This window comes from Neomonachus schauinslandi, chromosome 4, assembly GCF_002201575.2.
Source record: "Neomonachus schauinslandi chromosome 4, ASM220157v2, whole genome shotgun sequence".
In the NCBI taxonomy this organism is placed as follows: Eukaryota; Metazoa; Chordata; class Mammalia; order Carnivora; family Phocidae; genus Neomonachus; species Neomonachus schauinslandi.
In genome coordinates, this window is record NC_058406.1 from 129,508,095 (window position 1) to 129,532,111 (window position 24,017).

The 24,017-nt window shown below is 38.5% G+C and overlaps 1 protein-coding gene across 1 annotated transcript in view; it reads right to left on the bottom strand.

The window, feature by feature from the left end:
* UBE2W (ubiquitin conjugating enzyme E2 W) overlaps positions 1–21,446 on the bottom strand; it is a 72,243-nt gene extending 50,797 nt beyond the window's left edge. The window contains exon 1 of the mRNA XM_021688643.2: positions 21,354–21,446. Coding sequence (XP_021544318.2) covers positions 21,354–21,368 — 15 coding nt within the window. The 5' untranslated portion in view covers positions 21,369–21,446. The remainder of the gene's footprint in view (positions 1–21,353) is intronic.
* Positions 21,447–24,017: the final 2,571 nt, after the last annotated feature.

The window sequence follows — 24,017 nt, forward strand, 5'->3', positions numbered from 1 at the left end:
AATGAGATACCACCTACAAAAATTAACTCAGACAAGAATATGTGGTATCCCTGGGACTCCTGTACTACCAGCAAAAACATAAACTGATTTAACCACTTCTGACATTTGGTAAAACCGAACAAAGACATGGTACAACCCATCAAGTCCACTCTTAGATATATACCTTAAAGAAAACCATGCACATGTGCACCAGGAAAGAGGTATATTTAAAGCAGCACTGTTCCTAATAGATAGACTTTATAACATGGAATACTACTTAACCTTAAAAATGTACTACACATCATCAAAATGGATTAAACATCAAAGTCAGAAAAACTCAGAGTATGATTTCATTTATTTAATCTTCAAAAAAGCAAAACAATATACTGTTTAAAGTAAACCTACAAGGGGGGCACCTGGATGGTGCAGTCAGTCTAAGCAACTGACTCTTGGTTTGGACTCAGGTCATATCTCATGGGTCAGGAGATTGAGCCACTACCACTCTGTACTTCCTGTGGAATCTGCTTGGGATTCTCTCCCTTAACCAACTGAGCCACCCAGGCGCCCGGGATTCTCTCCCTTTCTCTCTGCCCCTCTCACTCTCTAGAATAAATAAATACATATATACTTAAAAAAAAAAAAAAAGTAAATCAGGGCGCCTGAGTGGCTCAGTCGTTAAGTGTCTGCCTTCAGCTAAGGTCATGATCCCAGGGTCCTGGGATCAAGCCCCACATCGGGCTCCCTGCTCCATGGGAAGCCTGCTTCTCCCTCTCCCACTCCCCCAGCTTGTGTTCCCTCTCCCTCTGTGTCTCTGTCAAGTAAAAAAATAAAATCTTGAAAAAAAAAGGTAAATCTACAAAGAAAAATTGGCAATAAAAACCAGAGAAGAGGGCGCCTGGGTGGCTCAGTTGGTTAAGCGACTGCCTTCGGCTCAGGTCATGATCCTGGAGTCCCTGGATCGAGTCCCGCATCGGGCTCCCTGCTCAGCAGGGAGTCTGCTTCTCCCTCTGACCCTCCCCCCTCTCATGTACTCTCTCTCTCTCATTCTCTCTGTCTCAAATAAATAAATAAAATCTTTAAAAAAAAAAAAAAAAAAAAACCAGAGAAGAAATTTACTCAGAGGAAGAGTAATGAGGTACAACTAGAAGGGGCAGATAGGAGGCTTTTCCTATTAAAAAAGGGTAACTCTAACAATGGTGTGGCAGATGTACTGGAGAAATTAAGACAGAATGAAGGCCAGGAAGTCAGACTGAAAACTACTAGAAAAGAGTTGGGACATAACTAGCGAACAACCACGGCAATCAAAGGACTAAATAATTAGGATGCAGAATGGACTGGATTTAGTGGTGACTAGATGGGAGGAGGAAGAAAGAGAAGAAATGAGAATGACTAGAGGATGTTAGTTTGGATGGATGGTGGTGCTATTAATCTGAAAGAAATACAGTAAGAGAAACAGGCAGGGATAGCTGATCTTTGTCTATGTGAGGCTGGAGGCAGCTGAGATTAAATTCAGTTTTGAACCCGTAGAATTCAAGCGTTTTGTGAACATTAAGAGCGACAGATGAAAACAAGTTAATCAACCAGAGCTGAAGCATAGCTGTTCCTTTTAAATGAGGCTCTTTAGGCTGGGTATGATCTCTATCATGAACCCAATGTATGCATCACACATACTTTATATAATCCACCTTGGCTTCATTCAAGAGGCAATGCGTTTACAACCCCAGAATCAAACCTGAATTTCTCAAGCTAGTTCAGAAGTTATCTATCTGGTGTTTTGAAAATTACCACTCCAAACAAAATACTTAAGTTACCCAGAAACACTGACTCCAAATGAAGTAAAATACAGTTCTGAGTCTACTTTATCTCCTCAATCACTACATTTCTTGCTGTAGATGAAAAGCTGTCATCAGCATTAAGCCTCATTGAGATGAGGTCTTAACTTTGGAAGAATATTTAAATTTGGGTTTTTTCCCCACTGTAGAGGTAGAGTTCAAAATTTTTTACCTTCCAGATTTGCCAGGCTGGGCTACCTTCACTGACTTTGGTAAGTGTTAATAAAGAAGTTACTCAGGAAAATAAAATGTCATAAAGCATGAAACATGCTGTGTAGTGGAAAAAGCACATTATAGCCAGGATTTGGCACACATCAAGCCTTAAATAAACATGCTGAATAAAATGACCGATAATACTGTCCTCGGGCGCCTGGGTGGCTCAGTCGGTTAAGCGACTGCCTTCGGCTCAGGTCATGATCCTGGAGTCCCTGGATCGAGTCCCACATCGGGCTCCCTGCTCGGCAGGGAGTCTGCTTCTCCCTCTCCCCCTGCTGTGTTCCCTCTCTCACTGGGTCTCTCTCTGTCAAATAAATAAATAAAATCTTAAAAAAAAAAAAAATTAAAAAAAAAAATTTAAAAAGAAACTTAAAAAAAAAAATACTGTCCTCAAAGAGTGGAAAGTTTGGTTTGACCTACAATTCAAACTGCAGATCTATCATTAAGAAACAAGAATTAGGGTTTAGGATAATAGGATCTGTCACTTATTTGTTCAAAATGTAAGCAAAGCACAAACCTTAAGAGTATAAGTTAGAATATGCTGTAAAAGATATATTTAATTGAAAAAAATCAATACCTGCTTTCCAGGTACATATGTAACTTTGAATAATCATCTTTATCTTAATTTCTGCGTAATTAAATATCTACCTCAGACTGTTAACAGGATAGAATTAGATCTTACAACAGATAAAACATTATTTTGAAAAGTTTATTATTATTATTTTTTAAAGATTTTATTTATTTGACAGAGAAAAGTTTAAAGTTCAAAATAAACACACTAAAGTAGCATGAAAATTCAAAGATGGCAATAAAGAAAAAAATAAGATGGTAAATAAAAAGAAATAAAGATGGGCGCCTGGGTGGCTTAGTTGGTTAAGCGACTGCCTTCGGCTCAGGTCATGATCCTGGAGTCTCCGGATCCAGTCCCGCATCGGGCTCCCTGCTCGGCAGGGAGTCTGCTTCTCCCTCTGACCCACCCCCCTCTCATATGCTCTCTCTCTCATTCTCTCTCTCATAAATAAATAAAAATCTTTAAAAAAAAAAAAAAAGAAATAAAGATGACTATCCTAAAATTATGAGTTTTCCCTAACCAACTTTATTAGAGAGCAAATAAAAACATGCATCAGCTTCTTTTGCTTTGGGGAAGTGTTTTTAAATAACAAACCAGCTTTTCTCTCAGCTGCAATCTATAAAATTAGCCCCAAATGTTCTCTAAAATTTATTAATGGAAAGCTTCCTCTTAGCAAAAAATACGAAACATGCAAAGAATGCAAACTACCAAATTTTTAGACAACTAAAAGGGGGGAAAAAAAATCACACTGTCCCTATAGTCAATCTCTGGTCCCTTACTTAATTCCCAAAGGAGATTCTCTTCCCTTCTCAAAATCTTCCCATCCCTTGTCTCTCTCCCTCATCACTTGATAAGGATGACCTTATCAAGTCATCCAGGATCTTGTTCTTATAATTAATATTTTGACTTCTAGTAACTTCACTCTTTCCCATTCCATAACCCCTTCCCTTTGGTCAACAACTGGATCTCTTCTAGCTTTAAAATAAGCAAAAAGTTGGGGCGCCTGGGTGGCTCAGTCGTTAAGCGGCTGCCTTCGGCTCAGGTCATGAGCCCAGGGTCCTGGGATCGAGCCCTGCATCGGGCTCCCTGCTCCGCGGAGAGCCTGCTTCTCCCTCTCCCTCTGTCTGCTGCTCTGCCTACTGTGCTCTCTCTGTGTTAAACAAATAAATAAAAATCTTTAAAAAAAAAAAAAAAAAAGCAAAAAGTCATCCTTCATCGTCTATCTCTATCCATTTCCTCCTTTCCTTTCTCTGTCCCAACTCCTTGAACTCAGCCAACATTCACTGCCTTTATTTCCCCTCTAAAAATTCACTTAAGCGTCAACCCCTCAAAGCTTCAAGGTTCAATGCCACTTGCTTATTAAATCTACTGGGGCTCAGGGTGCCTGGCTGGTTCAGTTGGTAGAGCATGTGACTCTTGATCTCAGGGTCATGAATTCAAGCCCCACGTCGGGCATGGGATTCTTATTTTGGTGACTTATCGCTCATTACTTATAATCTTCTGTGTGAAAAGCTTTACCTCCTTTGATTCTGTTATACAAAACTTGGCTCCATTCCTATTTCTGCTATACTTATGTCTTACTTACTGGTCCCTCTTTTCGTAGGTACCCCTAAAGCAAAGTAATTGTCTACCATTTTTGGTGAGCTTCTTCCCTACGACTTTAAATTCACTGCCATCAAGTATTTCAAGAGCTAGAAAACACTGAATTCTATCAGACTTAGTAACACTATTCTTGAAAACTTATTCTAAAGAATAATTTAAAATTGAAGGTGGAGGGGGTGCAGTGCACATGAAAGCTTAGCTTATAAGGGGAAAGAAAATAGAAACAAATATGACTAATGAGACTGATGTCAGAACAAACACGGACACAACTCTCTATACCAAAAGACAGCTTTCAGGGCCTTTATAAGTTTTATGACTAATAAGATTTTAGAAGATTCTTTTTAAGCCGCAAATTTGATGGATCTTAGTTGGAGAGATCCTTCCTTCTTATAGATTTAATCCCAAAGGAACAGACATCCGATGATTTGTAATTTACTGAACATAACTGTTAGAAATTCTTCTAATACATGTATTTTTAAAAATGTATTGCATTCTTATAGCGATTTTTACCATCCTGAGCTCAACATTTTCCAGGGAACATAAAATCTATTGTAATGGAACTCATCTTGGACAGATAAAATTGATAATAAAGACAATTTCTTTGAGACCATTTCTTTTCTGTCAAGTAGAATTATCTAAAAAGTATGAATTCCAAATACTTAAGTTAGGGAGGACATTTCGCAAATTACAGTACACCTTAAGTACCATAAACCTAGCCAAGTTAAGTTACCTCACCTTTGGGCCCATTTTTTTTCATTAAAAAAAAGTTAGATTAAATGATCTCTAAATTTCCTTTTAATTTAAAAGTCCCAGAACCCAGGTTATTCTACTTGTTTTCACAAATTAAAGCTACGTGCAGCTTTCTCTAGACACTGTTCAGTCTGATTCAATCATATTTACCTACAATTAGTTTTCTGTAGTTTTACAGTGATGTATATATTCTCATTAAAGTTTTAAGCACTTCTCTATATTACCTTGTAAATTCTCTATGATATTATAATATGTTCATCTAATGTGAACACAGTGTAACTTCTATATCCATATCTCTACATAACCACAATGGTTTAAAACATGTTCCCCAAAACTAAATACAGCAGTCCCCCCTTATCTGAGGAGGATACATTACAAGACCCCTTGTGATGTCTGAAACCACAGACAGTACTGATATATACTGTTTTTTCCTATACATACACACCTATGATAAAGTTTAATTTATAAATTAAGCACAGTAAGAGATTAACAACAATAACTAGTAATAAAATACAGCAACTATAATACACTGCAATAAAAGTTATGTGAATGTTGTCTCTCTCTCTCTCAAAATACCTTATTATACTGAACTCACCCTCCTTGTGATGATGTGAGATGATAAATTGCCTACATGATGAGATGAAGTGAGAAGAATGATGTAGCATTGTGACCCAGCATTAAGGTATTATTGACCTTCTAATGAAGATATGTCAGAAGGAGGATCAATATGTGAAAAGGAGGACTGTCTGCTTCTGGACCAAAGAAGCGAAAATGCAGATAAAGAGGCAGCTACTGTATAAAGAGCTGTTTTTAGTACAAACGTTTTTAGTTAACCAAATGAACAAATCACCACTATGAAACCAAACAGGTTCATAATTCATGTTATCAGTACCTTTTATCTTATCTAAAGCAAGTAAATTTCCATTTTTAATTAAAAATAGTATTGAGGGGAAAAAGCTACTCAGTATAAACCATTTTTCTTCCTCCCCTTGTTACCCTTTACCCATTTAAACGTCCACAAAGTATGATGCCTTTCTAAGCACTATTTACAAAGATTCCCATCAGCAGGAATAAAATCATAAAGTGACCTACTAACCTTAAGATTCTAGGTTAGTTACTTTGTCAAACCCAAATACTCATTTATTTTGTTTTTTTTTTAAAGATTTTATTTATTTATTTATATGAGAGAGAGCACATGAGAGGGGGGTCAGAGGGAGAAGCAGACTCCCTGCTGAGCAGGGAGCCCGATGTGGGACTCGATCCAGGGACTCCAGGATCATGACCTGAGCCGAAGGCAGTCGCTTAACCAACTGAGCCACCCAGGCACCCCCCAAATACCCATTTAATGAAAAGACAGTTTGTGCAACTTTTTTATTACACTGAAGGTACACAATTGTTTGCTTTCTTCCTCAGCATGCTCAGTTATGCTATCCTGTGATTTTAGGGATTTATTCCAATCATTTCTCTTGACAATGGCAGATAGAAACTTTTACAAGATTAGACTCATTAACTTTAGCAAATAAGAATCAAAAAAGAAAAAAAGGAAAGAAAATAAAAATGACTTTTAATTCTTACAGGAAGATTTTTAACACAAAGAATATGGCAATGTGCTTAAGACCGTGCTTAAAGTAGACGACGGAGTATCTCATATATGTGTACATATACAGAAATGATCAAAATAAAAGTAGTTATTTTTTTCATAAGTTTCAATTTATGTTTTATTAAAGACATTAATGTTACAAAAGGCTACTATTTTAATAAAGATCAAGTTCAAATTTCTAAGTCATCTTTAGGGGAAAAAAAAGATTTTATTTTAGGGGCAACTGGGTGGCTCAGTCAGTTAAGCGTCTCACTCTTGATTTCAGCTCAGGTCATGATCTCAGGGTTGTAAGACTGAGCCCTACATCGGGCACTGTGCTGGGTGTAGAGCCTGCTTAAGATTCTCTCCCTCCTTCTACCTTTGCCCCTCTCCCACAGCCCCCCCTCCCTCTCTAAAAAAAAAAAAAAATCCAGGGGGGGGGGGGGGGGAGATTTTTAAGTAATCTCTACACCCAATGAACTCACAACCCCAAGATCAAGAGCTGCACACTCCACTGACTGAGACAGCCAAGCACCCAGAATGCTGTAAAAATAACAATTTTTGCTTATAAATTTATACATAGTTGAGCCTCAGTTGTCAAAAATAGCCACAATGTAACTCTGAGATTCTAAGACTATCTATCTTTAGCATGCTTCTTTTACTCCAGGCAAACTCAGAAGTCAACAACTTCTGTAACATTAGTATGTAAACTTTCTGGAAATACAAGGCCATTGAGATTTTGATTAAAACAACTTGGGGGCATCTGGCTGGCTCAGCTTGGAAGAGCCCGAGACTCTTGATCTCAGGGTCGTTGAGTTCAAGGCCACCATGGGTGTAAAGTACTTAAAACACACGCGCGCACACACACACAAATAAAACAACAACTCGGTTTTTTCCGGAGAGTAACACAAAACAGTCTATTTGAATAATAAAGAAAATATAAAATGTATTTACACCGTTTCATCCTAATAATAAGAAATACGAAAAGTATAAATGATTGATTTATATAACCAATTTTGGCAACCTATGTTTAGGAAATTATCAATTTACCTTTAATTTTTTTTCAATTACAAAACTAGAGCTGAATTTTATCTTATTTTTTTGCTACTTTATGAATGTAAAATAAGATAATAAAAAACATTAACAACATATTTTAAATTAAAAAATCTGCTTTCCGTCAAAAGCAGGTACAAAAATGTAATTTTAGAATAGGTGCTGAAAAAAGAGAGAGAAGCAGTACCTATTCACATCACTTTTGCTGTTTAGAATCACAGATAATCCTTTCCAAGCCATCACCATTAACTACCTTAGCTTTCTCTGGTACTTCTATCATTGTCAACACAAACTTCTGAAAACTACAGGCTTGCCAGGATTCAGCCAGACTTCTTTATCATTCAGAGTTGATTTTTGTGTTGGTTTTTTGTTTTGTTTTTGGTAGTAGTATTCTAAACTGACCAATTTCTTCCATACACTTTAAATTGGAAGAATCTGAAGTAAAGCTCTGTCACTATGCAAAAGCTTTAACTATGTTTAAAGATGAAAAGGCTTATCAGAAACCAGTCTGCATTTTAGACATCAACAGATGTTCTATCCTCTGCAACATGTAAAGGAACTAATCACAAACTTCCTATACCAAAACACGCCCACACTAAACAACCTCACACCTTCACCTCTGTAAGCACACACAAACTGGCTATACCCAAACCACACCCAGACACACCCAAGGAATAAAACATCTGGAAAAATAATACAATTTCAGATATGAGAAGTATCCTGAGACACAACATATTTGGGTTCAGGAAGAAAGCAATCACATAATTTTAGTATCAATGACGCAAGATCTAAGATTATCTGCTGTCAAGACAAGGGTGTGGAGGGACGCCTGGTGGCTCATCAGTTAAGTGTCTGCCTTCAGCTCAGGTCATGATCCCAGGGTCCTGGGATCGAGCCCAGCATCAGGCTCCTTGCTCAGCGCGGAGCCTGCTTCTCCCTCTGCCTACAGTTCCTCTTGCTTGTGCTCTCGCTCTCTCTCTGACAAATAAATAAAATCTTAAAAAAAAAAAAAGATAAGGGTGTGGATTGGAAGTCTAATGAGAAAAAAAATAGATTTTCGCTGAGTTCATAAAGGTCTCTCCAAAGTGAAAGCATTACCAACAAAATATTAATCAAATTGAAAGAGATGCATATAATTAACAGGAAATTTACACCGATTTTAAATTCTATATACTTTCTCCCATTCAACTCAACTCTTTAGTTTCTATAATGGGACCAGGCAGGACAGAAGCTGAAGCAAAAGACAGACATCAAAGAAATAAGACATACAGCAAGAAATCAATGTTTTCATATCACTTCTGACCTATTTTGAAAAAAAAGCATTTACGTTTCTGTTCTATTTAAGTAAATAGAATACTCAGAAAACATCTGAGTGCTTACCACCTCTAGTGTACTTGCTCTGTGTTAAAACCTAATAAAGACAAAGTACCTTTACAATATATACAAGGCAGAAATGAAAAATACTATAAAAGAGGTAAAAAGTGCTCTGAGTTAAGAAAAAGTATGTATAACTATGAGGACTGAGACTAAGTTTGGTGGATTCATGATGTCAGGTATAAAAGCAAAAGGGCTAACTAAATAACTTGCTAGAAAGGTTTTTTTTTTTTTTAATCCCAGAAACAATAAGATGGGGAGCTACCAAACTACCCAGAATTCAAAATGGAAGTTTGATATAAAGGTGACTGAAAAGTAGGGCGCCTGGGAGGCTCAGTCAGTTGAGCATCAAAGTCTTGATTTCAGGGTTGTGAGATCAAGCCTGAGTTGGGCTCTGCCCTAGGCAGCAAGTCAGCTGGGATTTTCTCTCCCTCCATCTCAAAAAAAAAAAAAAAAGTGACTAAAAAGAACTGCTAAGTTTTCCTAGCAAGTAAGGGTACAACAGAATCTACATGTTTGCAGTAATGTCACTTCAACCAAAGGGGAGGGGAGATAAATCCAGCTCCCAGAATCCTAAACAACCTTGACTCTCAGGGATTTTAATGGACTGATAAAAAGTTCAGTATAGGCCTTAGGACGGGCGATGCAAGGGCTAGCAAGACTAAAAACAAGACTAATATTCCAAGGGTTACTCATTTTAATACAGGGCTCCTAAGATTATTTAAAACAACAACAAAACAACTTGAGATTGTAACTAGTCAAATTCAACTCCAAAGATTCATGACATAAAATTTCTAAGTTTGTCTAGGTACACAATTGGCATTGAACAATCACTCAACTCATAACAGCCTAGAGGACGACACAGCAGCCACATAATGTATTTTGTTCACTAATCCTCCTCCACAGAAGAACTCATAGCAGAACTTTGTGTATAAAATAGCCACCAAACAAGAGAATTCACTAAAAATGATAAAGCTGTCAACATTTGTTCTGATATGTACAGGAAATGGATATAGCTAGCTCGGAATACATATAAACATTTTCAGGCTCAAATTTGGTTCTTAAAGTTCTCTCCAGAGGTATCAACTTTGAAATGTCTACTATCTCCTAAACTCTAAATCTGGTCCATGGAGATGTATTACATCATATCCAATTTACATCATTTGCACACCTAAGTTCCTCCACTATAGTGAAGATCAGTTCTCCACTTAGGCTGTAGGGTACCTGGGTGGCTCAGAGGGTTAACTGTCCAACTCTTAATTTCGGCTCAGGTCATGATCTCAGGGTGCAGGGATTAAGCCCCCATCAGGCTCTGTGCTCAGCATGGAATCTGCTTGTCCCCCACTCCCTCGGCTCCTCGCCCCCCCAACTGGCTCGCTCCGCGTGTGCTCTCTCTCTCTCAAGTAAATAATAAATAAAATCTTAAAAACAAAACAAAAAGAATTATCCAGGAGCTGAGAAAAATTCCAATACCCAAGATGCATGCCAGACCAATTAAAATCAATCTCGGGGGATAGTTTTTTTCCTCTAAAAGCTCCCCAGGTGATTTCAATACAATGCCAAAGTGGAAAACCACTCACTCGAATTGTATGGGTAACTCAAAAAAACAAGGAGAAGGTACTGATCTACAGTATAAAATGGGGGAAAAAGCAAACAAAAAACCTGGATGTAGCAAGGACATTATATTTTATACCAGTTTTAACTTGGTTTCAACACATTTCAAATCAAAAGCAGACTGAAATTTACTTTTTTGGGGGGGGGGGGGGGGGGGTGCAGAAGGAGAGAGAATCTTGAGCAGGCTCCATGGCCAGTGCAGAGCCCTATGCAGGGCTTGACCTCACAACCCTGAGATCATGACCTAAGCCGAACTCAAGAGTGGGACGTATAACGGACTGAGCCATCCAGGCACCCTGAGGCAGACTGAAATTTAAATCAAAATACAGCCAATTCTCATTATTTACGGTAGTTATGTTATAGACTATTAAGTGACAGCAAATACTAAATTAGCAAATACTGAACAATTGTTCCTAAGGGAAATACAGAGGTATGTTTCTGCATCCTCTGGCCACATTCAACCAATTAATAACCTAGGTTTTCGTGTGTCTGTTTAAAGACTCCTTAATATATGTTGTTGATTCACTAACGTCGAACCCAAGGCTAACAGCACATGCCTGAACAAAGGTTACCTAACACACATATTTTCTACATAAGGTACATTACAGTCTTCTTGCTATTAGGAACACTAGACAGCACTATAATTCTTTGCTTGGAGGCCATTTTAAACAGTGAAATCCCCAAAAGCACCAAAATGCAAAAAACGTGGCACTAATAGACTGAGAAAAGGACACCTGTTTACAGCATGACAGCTAAATCAAGGCAGAGTGTTGTCTTGTTTGACCGCACTTGGGAACATGCACATCTAGCTACTCCAATTTTTCACAGCTCTGCACATGTGTGCAAATCACCACAAAAGCACAATGAGGGTTGATTTTAGGCTTACAAATAAATTATACCAGCAGGCAGATTCACAGATACAGAATCCATGAATACTGCCGTACCAAATCAAGGTAGAAGTATCAAATCAAGGTAGCTCAAACTAATTGTTACAATGAATTCTATGAGGGTTTACACTAAGCAACCTCAAGAACTAAGATGACACCAATATGCTCACCTATGTAATTTTCTCCACTAGAATCCCTAAATTGGATTTCCTAAGAATGTGACAATTTTCCTCATCAAATCTATATTTAAAAAAAAAACTATATACTCAATTTGCTCAATATATCTTCATGTAGTACAAAAGTAAACAAATCATATGTTACCAACCACCTCTAATCACAAAATGCAGCAATGACTTAAAGAAAAAGTATGATGGTTGAACTAGATGACCTCTAAAAATGCCCTATGGCTCAAAGCTTTTTAAGTCTAAAAACTGAAGTTGGTATGCCAATTTTAATTACTATAAAAGCTGATAGATGAGTAAGTATTCTCAGTAATAGTTTATTAGGATCACAATCACATTTCTTAGTAGAAGGGCTACAATATAAATTCTTATCTGAAAAACAGCTTAACAGTTCCACTCAACCTAGAAAAATAACTTGAATCCAGCAGGATACTATCAAATCTAATGAGCTCTCAGCTTGGGCCTATGCAAATTCAAAAAAAAAAAAAAAAAAAACAAAACAAAAAACACAACAAGCTGCTATATTAATGCTATAAAACTAAATATGCCTCATACATAAGTTAATCAAAACGAATCAAAAGCCCAAATGCAAGAGCTAAAACTGTAACAATCTCAGAAAAATACAGAGCTGTAATAAAGTGTAAAGCTTTATGACCTTGGATTAGATAATGATTTCTTAGATATGACACCAAAAGCATAAATGACAGATGAAAAAAAAAACAGATAAATTGGACTTCAACAAAATTAAAAATTTTTGTGCTTTCAAGGACACCATCAAGAATGTGCAAACAACTCATAGGAGAAAATGTTTGCAAATCATTTATCTAATAAGGGGCTTGTATTCAGAATACACAAAAAACTCGATTACAACTCAAAAGACAACTTCAACTTTTAAATGGGCAAAGGATTTGAATAGACATTTCTTCAAGAAATTTACCAATAAATGCAAGATGCTCAACATCCTTAGTCATTAGGGAAATGCAAATCAAAACCACAAGGAGATATCACTTCCCATCCACTAGGAGAGCTATAATAAAAAAAAAAAAAGGACAACAAATATTGGCCAAAATGTGTAGAAACAAACCTTTCCACACTGCTGGTGGGAATGTAAAATGTAAAATACTGCAGCTGTCATGGAAATGTCTGGCAGTTCCGTAGAAAGTAAAACACAGAGTTACCAAATGACCCAGCAATTCCGCCACTAGGTATACACTTAAGACAAATTAAAACATGCCCAAATAAAAACATGTACATGAATGTTCATAGCGGCATTATTCAGAAAGTAGAAACGATACAAACTGCCAATTAACTGATGAATGGAAACAGGAAACCACCCAAATGTCAATCGATTGATGAATAAACTGTAGATAGATAACCATAAAATGAACTCATAGCCATAAAAAGGAATTAAGTACTGATAAAAGCTACAACACAACGAACCTCAAAAACATTATGGTAAGAAGCCAGTTATGAAAGACCACATACTGTATGATTCCATTTATATGAAATACCCAGAATAGGCAAACCAACAGAGAAAACAGATCAGTGAATTCTGTGGGGCATGGTCAAGGAATGGGAGTGACTCCAACAGGTAAAGGGTTTCCTCTGGGATGATGAAAATGTTCTGGAATTAGATAGTGATGATGGTTGTAAATATATTAAAAACCACTGAACTGTACACTTTAATAAAAATGGCAAGTTTTATGGCATATGAATTATATTTCAATTAAAGAAAAAATTGAATGTGCCATTTAAAACTGATATAGAAGATTCAAAATACTACTTTGCTAATCCTCTTCAGTATTTGAGAATTAGTCAAGCATACATGCTAATTAGAAACCATACTTCCAAGGTGCCTGGGTGGCTCAGTCCGGTAAGGGTCTGCCTTCAGCTCAGGTCATGATCCCATGGTCCTGGGATTCAGCCCCACAACAGGCTCCCTGCTCAGTGGGGAGTCTGCTTGTCCCCTCTCCCTCCCCCCACTTCATGCTTTATCATGCTCTCTCAAATAAAATCTTTAAAAAAAAAAAAAACCTTCCTCTCTCCTTCCTATAGTGTGGAAATAGGAGACATCTCATATGACACAGGATCATATAGGAAATCTGCTTCTTTTCCACTGAAAGCCAATACAGGAGAGGAATCAATCTTTTTTTAAAGATTTTTATTTACTTATTAGAGAGAAATTGAGAGAACAAGTGAAAGGAAGGGCAGAGAGAGAAGCAGATTCCCAGTGGAGCAGGGAGCCAGACATGGAACTCAATCCCAGGACCCTGGGATCATGACCTGAGCCAAAAAAGGCAGATGTTTAACCAACTGAGCCACCCAGATGCCCCGACAATTTTTTTTTTTTAAGTGAGTATCTGATAGGGGTAGTTCAAAATAACAGGCTTAGAGCATTATAACTCACTAAAACTATAAAGATCCATGACATGAAGTGATCTGCAATTTTACCCCATATGATTGTTTTATTATCCCTATTTTACACCCTGGGTTAAAGAATAGGGTTGTGTAATAGGGTTCTGTTTCTATACAATATTCTATATTTAAATATTGTATAAAAATATTTTTAGGAAGATGCCACATCATCTCTACTTTTAAATAAGCTGTGTAATAGGGTTACACAGCTATTAAGTGGCAAAGCTAGAATTCAAACCAAGTTTATCTGAATCCAGAAGCTGTGCTCATTTATTCCTTCAACATTTACTGAGGGCCTATACATGCCAGGTACTGAGTTGTGTTCAGGAGAAATAGTAAATAAATTAATAATGTCAGGGCTATTAAAAATTTAGCAGGGTAAGGGGAATTATAAGTGGCAGGGATGGAAGAGCTATTTTACATTGGGGGTCAAGGAAGGATTCTCTAAGTAACAACATTTGAACAAAGATCTGAGAGAATAAAGGAAGTGAGCCATCCAGATAGGTGAAGACTCCAAGCAGGGGAAGTAAGGGCAAAGGCCCAGAGGTAGAAATAGCAAGGAGTGTATAGATTAAGTGAGCAGGTTGGGGGGGGGGGGGGGGGGGGGGAGGAATGAGATAACATAGTTAAAGCCTTCTATGCCTTAACAAGGACTCTGGATTACAGGTGACCCTTGAACATGGATTTGAAATGCACAGGTCTACTTACATGTGCATTTTTTTTTTATAAATACAATACTATAAATACATTTTCTCTTCCTTATGATGTTCTTAACTTTTTTCTCTAGCTTACTTTATTATAATAATATAGTATATATTGCATATAACATTCAAAATATGTTAACTATGTTATCAGTAAGGCTTCCAACTAACAGTAGGCTATTGGTGGTTAAGTTTTTTTTTTTTTAAGATTTTATTTATTTGAGAGAGTGTGTGTTTGTGAGAGAGTGAGAGAGCACGAGAGGGGGGAGGGTCAGAGGGAGAAGATGACTCTCCGCTGAACAACTCTCCGCTGAGCGGAGAGCCAGATGCAGGACCCATCATCCCAGGACCCCGGGATCTTAACCTGAGCTGAAGGCAGATACTTAACCAACTGAGCCACCCAGGCACCAAATGGCTAAGTTTTTGGAAGTCAAAAGCTATGTATGTATTTTGGACTGCTCAGGGGTCAGCACCACTAACCATGCATTACTAAAGGGTCAACTGTATATTCTGAATAAAACAGGGAAGCCACAGAAGCGACGCAAGTGAAATGACATCAGACTTTTGTTTTGAAAGAATCTAAATAATGCGCTGAGAAAAGACAGTAAGGGAACAAGGGCAGAAGCAGGAAACCAGTTATGAAACTGTTGATATAATCCAGATGAAGGATGACGATGATTTACATCTCGGAGTAATTCGGAAGAAAGGATAAACAGTTCGATTCTGAATATATTTTGAAGGTAAAGCTCGACAGAATTTGCCAATGTTTTCACTAGGGGATGGGATGAAACCAAGGTTTCTGGTTAAACAAATGGATGGATAAAGTTGCCATGTACCAATGTGAGGAAAACTACAAAAAAAAAAAAAAAAAAAACAGGTTTGGGGAAAAAAAGTCAAAAAAGTAGTTTTAGGGGCACCTGGGTGGCTCAGTCGTTAAGTGTCTGCCTTCGGCTCAGGTCTTGATCCCGGGGTCCTGGGATCAAGCCCCGCATTGGGCTCCCTGCTCGGAGGAGAGCGTGCTTCTCCCTCTCCCACTCCCCCTGCTTGTGTTCCCTCCCTCTCTCGCTGTCTCTCTGTGTCAAATGGATAAAATCTTAAAAAAAAAAAAAAAGGTAGTTTTATACATGTTTACCTCTCTATTAATTTACTTTTGTCTTAACCACCAACTTGATACCCTAATTTTTGGGCAACATAGATATTTAGTGAAACAGAACCTAAATCCAGGTCTTGATTTCAGATCCTGTGCTTTTTTTTCTGATGAAGTTTTTACAAGACCTACTGAATGAGATCAGTTTTTCTCAGAATAAAATAACTCAGAGGCATGCACCATTTGTTGGTGACCCAAAACCTGCATTCACAAAAAAGGCTATCAAATGAAGAATTATTAAAAACACTCCACAAACACAAACGAGTATTTTGTAGATAAAATTAATGTAGACAGCAGTGATACAAAGAAATAACATGTAACAAATGTTCAATTCAAATAAACACTATGCAGAACTATATTTTCAGAAAGATGCCAGATCACCTCTACTTTTAAAACTCTCCTTGATAATAAAGACTATCTTTGAACAGTAAAGATTTGCCATAATTTTACTCAGTGCACAAGTACGTGCATAAAGATCCTTTTTAAAATGTATGCATAGGGCGCCTGGGTGGCTCAGTTGGTTAAGCGACTGCCTTCGGCTCAGGTCATGATCCTGGAGTCCCTGGATGGAGTCCCGCATCGGGCTCCCTGCTCGGCAGGGAGTCTGCTTCTCCCTCTGACCCTCTTCCCTCTCGTGCTCTCTGTCTCTCATTCTCTCTCTAATAAATAAATAAAATCTTAAAAAAAAAATGTATGCATAAAATAACTATATTATAAAATATAAGGAATATTTTTCTCTCATCTTAGCTATAAAATATTACCCTAGTAAATGTTTACTTCTTGACTGAAAAGTAATTATCCCAGTGATTTCTCTACAACACCAAACTTGTTAACATGTTAGTTACATACAACTTCATAGCATCAACAGATTTCAGAGCTTGGTTTCTAATCACAGTTTCAGCACTCAGTTGCTATGTAATTTTGGGTAAGTCGCTTTCCAAATAAATGATTACTTACCTAAAGTCACTGTCTCTATTGAAATGAAATAAGATTATCTGACTTCCCATTTTACAAGGTTGGAATCCAAAGAACAGAAAAATACTTTGAAAACCATTAAGGTTATGGCAAACATATAAATCAAGAAAATAAGCCAATTTTGGGGGGAATATATATATATATATATATATGAACTTTAAATTATTCCTTTATAGGGACTCAATCTTACTATTATGGAATTGCTTAAAAGACTTCTCTAAAATAGAATTAAACTAATGCAGAACTTGCTAATTAGAAACGGTTTTTGAAGTGTTAAGTGTTGAACATTTACTGTAATCACTAGGTGACTTTAAGAGACAAAGAAAAGGTATTTTTCCTATTCTCATGAGATCTATGGCCCAAGGGAGTGGAAGAGACCTGAAAAGTTAAATGAAACACCCAAACAAACACTTTAGTATAAAAATAGAAGGCATCTCATTAAGCAGTAATTGATTAACAGCTAAAAGAAAGTACCATTGACTGCTTTGAAAGTTAGGAAGATTACCTTAGCTTTATCCTTTATTCATGTGTACTTCACTGATGTTCAGGTTAATCATTCAAACAAAATACCTTCAATTCTATTCTATACTGGTACCCCTTTCCTTGACTTGTCCCAACAGCTCTCTATCCCTAGCCAGAGCATCCAGTCAACCTTCTCAGATACTATAATTCTAGGCATATACATTCCCCAAGTTCCCAGTATTCAATAAGCCTTAGGATCCAAGATGAGTCAACTTTCTAACTTTTGATTATGCTGTAACCCTTCACATCATCAAACAATAATCACACGGAGTCTGTCAAGGCAACGTGACTACTAAAAATGTCAGTAAGAGCCCATATTCCACCTCTCTCAATTGCTACAGCCAGACACTTGAGTAAAAAGCAGTGCAGAGTCGTGAATAACATGACACAACATTATTTCAAAGTCATCTGAAAATAAGCACGCATTCATAATCCATCTGTTCCTAAATCTTAACCTCCTTCCATCTAGTCAAATCAACAGTTAATAGTGTAAGACCCCCATTAGGTAAGAGAGGAAAAAGCAAGCAGAAAATCTACAAGAGTTATTTAACATCTCTAGAACTATTACAATTAAATGGAGATGTTTCTTTACTCTAACTCCTGCCATTTTTAAGTACTGTCAGAAGCCCACCATTCTCTAAGAACGCTTTCTTAAAACATAATCTAACCATTATCTTGGTAATTTGCGACTTCCTTCTAGGAAGAAACAGTAGGGAAAAACAAGAAAATCTCAAAGGCTCAAATAAGTTTGAAAACCACAACCTTTAACTATATATTGAAGAACAACTTTGGCAGTATTAGAGTAGGGCATCCCCAGCATAACAGATGTGACAGAATACTGATACTCATCCCCACTGTTTTACTTCATCCACCTTAGTGTGTGATTCAAAAATTATTTTCTATGTGTACCAAATGAGAAAAGGTTGGGAATACATTAAAGGAGTTAAAACCTCAACTTCAAAATACTCTCCAGTGAAAAAGCCAAAGTCTACCCTTACTTGATGTTGATTCTGAAGACTATTTCCTTTTTATCAAGTAATCAAATCCTGTACTACATTTCTATAATTTGTATGTTTTTAAAATAGTTCTTCTTACAGCTTAAGTCATCTTCTCAGCAGCAATAATATCCTGGCGTAAGATAAAGAAATCTGAAAACTGGGCGCCTGGGTGGCTCAGACGGTTAAGCGTCTGCCTTCGGCTCAGGTCATGGTCCCAGAGTCCTGGGATCGAGTCCCGCATCGGGCTCCCTGCTCCTTGGGAGCCTGCTTCTCCCTCTGCTTCTCTCTCTCTCTCTCTTGTCTCTCATGAATAAATAAATAAAATCTTTAAAAAAAAAAAAAGAAATCTGAAAACTTTTTGGGTAAGGACGTGGTCAGAGCAGCATTTGTGTATAGTATACTTTTTCCTAAGCACGCTAACTGAAATCCCCAAAATATCCATCTCCTAACTCCCTTCCATGCTTTCTCTTCGTAGCATTATCACCTTCTAATATAATATGCAATTAATTTAAGTATTTGGTTCTTATCTGTCTCTCCCAACTAGACTACTATATCCATGAGAGCAGAAATCCTTGTCTGCTTTTTTGTTCACTGCTCTATCTCCAGCACCCTCATCAGTACCAGACACAGTAGGCCCTTGAAAAATAATTTATGAGTGAATAAACAAATTTTGTAATTTGGCTGCAGTTTTATATGTAGTTCAGTTGTTTTGAAGAGTTCAATTTTGCTATTAAGGGGCAGCTGGCTGGCTCAGTTGGTAGAGCATGCAACTCCTGATCTTGGGGTTTTGAGTTCGAGCCCCACACTGGTTGTAGAGATTACTTTAAAAAAATAAAAATCTTTAAAACAAAATTTTGCTATTAAGGTGGTCAGGAAAAAATTTTGTTCACCAAAGACAGAATAACCACAAAGAAGTGTTTCAAAAAGCTTGATTTATCTACATTAAAATTATTTTTCAAGATTCTACCAGAAAACCTGTATCAGATATTTCAAAAATACAAAAAGGATTTAGTTTTAATTAAAATAGGAAGCATCAGTTTTCCATTCCTCTAATCAGAAGACACAAAGGAATAAAGGGTGGTAAGACGGTCAGAGGTAATACTTGGGACACAGAAAAATGCAGTATTTCACTGGCAAGTAGTTTTTTTTTTCCATTACTTAAGTCGCCATGTAAAATTCAAGATTATCAACATTAAGTTCTGTACTGACTCAGTTCTGTACTCATTTTTTTCTCTTAAAAACGCAAATCTGCCTTTTTTCAGACCCTTGAAGTCTGAATCTAACCAGCTAATTAGTTATCCCTGTATTTTCTTGTCAAATATAATCACAAGTATTGTGGATTTTAACGATAATTTTCAGTCTTAAAACAGTTTTAATCTAAATCAAATAATCTTAGTCTTATACATCTACTATTCAACTATTGTTCCACAGTTCCTTTTTTGGGCTCAAATGACGAAACTTCTCTAACGTCTCTGGGGAGACCAGTGTAAAGTATGTTTCCTCAAATTGTTTTTTCCCTGCACCGTTTTTGTGACATCCCTTCAAGTAGGAAAGTTAGACATTTTTCTATTCTGCAGGAAAGTCCAGAGGAAGAAGCAAAGGTAAAAAGAATATCGCAAGGAAAACAGGCTGAAAGGGGACAGGTAACACAAAGGCACAGAAGTAAATGTGAAGCAAATATGTGTGCAAAAGAGGAAGATGCAGAAAAGAGAAGAAAAACTGTTCTCCCTTGAAATGAGGAAAAAAAACGTAGGGTGGAGAGGATAGGAAGACTTGCTCATTCTTCCAGAAAGAAATGGACTAAATCCTTCTAAGAAAAACGTAGATCTCTTTAAGATGTTAAAACTCTAAAAAGCACTCAGCTGCCACTCCAAACAACAGTTCTACCTTCTCTTCCTACATGTTCTCATTAGAGCTAAGTCTTCATCTGTAAAATTAAATGCAAGCTATAGATAATGCAGAGTCAATCTCTACAAAACTGCAGTTGTGGTTGCCATCTTTGCCTGAAAAAAAAATTCAAACTCCTTGGGTTTGGGAAAAAGAAGTATATTAAGTTGGAAAGCCAGAAAACCCTGAACTGCTAAGTCAGGTAGATAAACACCTCCTACCAAACTAAGATTCCACTAAAGATCTAGGGAAGAAGGGCAAAGGACTGTAGCCTTACCGCGACCACAAGGGTGGGGCACCGTAGGAAAAAAAATTTTTTTTGAGGGCGAGCTATCCCGGAGGTATAAGGGGGCTGGTGACTCAGATCTCGGGAAGATGGCATATTAGGCGGCAAATGATATTGATGGGCCATGGGCAGCTTCGGGAAGAGCGACAAAGTGAGCTGCCAGACCAGCGTTCGAGGAGAATGCGAAGACTAACAGAGAAAGGTACCCACAGGGCAAAGGATTAAGAGTCAAAGAAAGGAGAGCCGAGAGGCCGAGCAGTCAGGGAAGCTGGGCGTGGGAGGCCTGAGTAGAGGCCGCGAAGAGCTTTTGCAGCCAGCCGCCCTCTCTCGGAACGCCTTTTCAGCTCCCCCACACTCAGCCCCTCTCAGGGCCGCCCTTGCCCCAGCGACACGGCGAGAGCAGCTGTTTCCGCCCGGCCGGGGATAGCGGAGAAGGCATCCCTGGGGCGGGCGGGCAGGCCAGCGTCTATTAAGCAAGGGGTGATTCCGAGACCACTGCCGCCGAGTCAACGCCAAACTTCGCCCTTTCCTCCTCTTAGCCTCTTTATCCCCCAACTTCCCGGCCGGCTGGTGTCCGCTTCGACCGACCGAGGACCCCCCTCCCCCGCCCTTCTCGCCACCTCTCACCCCTCCCCAACGTCCTGAAGCTCGGAAAGGACTGGCCACCAGGGCCGCTCCCGAGCCCGTCCGGGTGCCCCAGAATCCCAGACGCCGCCCCCGACAAAACGCTTGCGTCTTCTCGGCGGCTCCCTCGCCCGCCCAGATGCTGCAAACTCCTCTCACCTGCATTGACGCCATGATGGAACCATCCCCCCCAAGGCCGGCGAGGCCAGAGACGCAGGGGGCGGAGCTGCCGTGCTCGCGTCACGCCGCGGGGGCCCAGCATCCTGGGCGCCGGGGGCGGGGTCTCCGGTGGGAAGGGGACGGCGGGAGGGGATTGGCTGGCGCGCTGGGCCTTAGCGGGGGGAGGGGCAGGCGGGAGCGCGGTAAATGGCGTTGTTGGTACCCTCAGTCACATCCAATTCTCTGGCGTCCGCCGCTACCTCACCTAGCTATTCCGGTCGCCTAAGAAACGCCGCTCCTGGTCTGACCTGGCCACGGTTGTCGTTTTTTTCTCTGTATACCGTAAGATCTTGATGATCTCCAATCCCGTGGGTTTTTCTTTTTGTTTTGTTTTTCCAACCACAGGTGTATGGTTTGAAGATTTTTTTTCCCTTTCGGATGTCTTCTCCACACCACCAAGCCCACTTTCACACCCTTCGGGCGGATACCACTTTCCATGGGGCTGCATTCTGGTCTTTACGGTCTGGAAGGCTTCTCATATTCCTAATTTGGGAGAGAAAGACACAGATTTCTTTGTACAATGAGATGAGGATTGAGAGCAAAACAATACATTGATATTTTAAAGGCAAGGGTAGATTTGTAGAGCTGAAACTTATCTGAAAGGGAAGAGAAATGTTTGAAGTTTTTCTTTCGTTTGTATGCTGTTGTCTACCCTTTACCCCAACCTGTCAGTTTTAAACTTCACGTGTGTCAGTAACAGTTATGGTTGTTATGGCATTCACATTTGTTTAGAGATATGACCCTAGACGTGATTTTTTTTTTTTAATGTAACAGTGCATCTTGTAGTATACACTTAACACCTTCTATAACATCTGAACTTCTCTTCAGCCTGTTTCATAGTGGGCAGTTTTGCGGTCGTTCGATCTAGGGATGTATTTGAATAGGGAAAGCTGAGCATTCAGAATTTATTCTGGGAATGCACCAGTTCTGCCAACATTTATCAGGAGCCACATTTTAAAAAGCTATCCCAAAACTGAAGATATCATTGGTTAAGAGGAAAATGGAAGCCAAAGGCTTGCACCTCGTGTTCTTGTGCTATCTTTTAAAGATTTAAATGGCTGATACATTGAGTAGAAGGCTTTTACTTTAGCAGAACAAAAGCTTAAAATCTGTCATTTTATTAACTTGGAGCTCTTTTTAGAAATTTCTGTAAGATTTAAATATAAGAGCAATGTAGGATATCATCCTTCCCACTCAAAGGTAGCTCATTATGGGGGCCCCTGGGTGGCTCAGTCAGTTAAGTGCCTGACTTCAGCTCCGGTCATGATCCAGGGGCCTGGGATTGAGCTCCACATGGGGCCCCCTGCTCAGTGGAGAGTCTGCTTCTCCGTTTCTCTCTCCCTCTGCCTCTCCCCTGCTCGTGCTGTCTCTCTCTCAAATAAATAAAATCTTAAAAAAAAAAAAAAAGATCATTATGTTCTCTGGGAAATTCCCTAGTGTAAAATGTGTTCAAAAAGGAAAAAGATCTTTAAAATACACCAGTTATCCTATAGTATAATATTAAACCAAGTATTATTATAGAGAAGAAGTTATATTGGTTTGCTTTTTCCTCTTAGAATTCTACCCTATTGCCAGAAATGGGCTGTTTTTCCCTTTGTTGTGCAAAATGACGGTGTCCTTGGGGAATGTTTGGATGCTCTTAGCAACAAGGAATCATCTGGTGTCAGCTCAGTTGTGTTGTCAACATTTCAACCGTGAGTAAAACCCATATATCCCAATGAAAGAGGAAAGCTTTTCCATATATATTTTCTTCTGGAGATCTTTATCCCTATGATCTCTGAAAATTGCTCCAGAAGATCAGGTTTTACCATCTAAAGTTCATTTTATTTAAAAGTTGATTCTTCTTAAGGTGTAAGTGACATCAGATGACCCCACAAACAAAGCATTATGACATCATCAGAACCAACAACCTGCTATGACATACTGATAAGAGAGTTAACAGAATTCTTTTTTTTTTTTTTTTTAAAGATTTTATTTATTTATTTGACAGAGAGAGAGAGAGAGAACAAGTACGCAGAGAGGCAGGCAGAGGGAGAGGGAGAAGCAGGCTTCCCGCTGAGCAGGGAGCCCGATGTGGGGCTCGATCCCAGGACGCTGGAATCATGACCTGAGCCGAAGGCAGACGTTTGACTGACTGAGCCACCCAGGCGCCCTGAGTTAACAGAATTCTTAATACTCCTCACAGCAGAACCAACATCTGGTCCCTTGGGCTTTATGTGTGTTAAAAATGACCTTGTTAAAAAGTCAAATGTTTTAACTATACAGTGTTTGAAGACAGGCTTACATATTTTGCAATAGGCAAAATGTCTGACAATACCAAAAGTGGGGTGAAGCTCTATTTAGGAGCAAAATTGGACAATCACTTTGGAAAACAGTTCAACAATAGTAAAATTAAAATTTCCCATACCCTTAAAGAATCTTTTTAATAGCACCATTTGCAATAAAATACACTTAAGAGACATATTAAGCCAACGCAGTCATGTTAACTTTGTTTGGATCCTGATTCAAACCAACTGTAAAGAAGATATTTTTGAGACAACTGGAGAAACTTAAACATAAAATGCATATTAGATGATATTAGGGGATAATTATTATTTTTGTTAG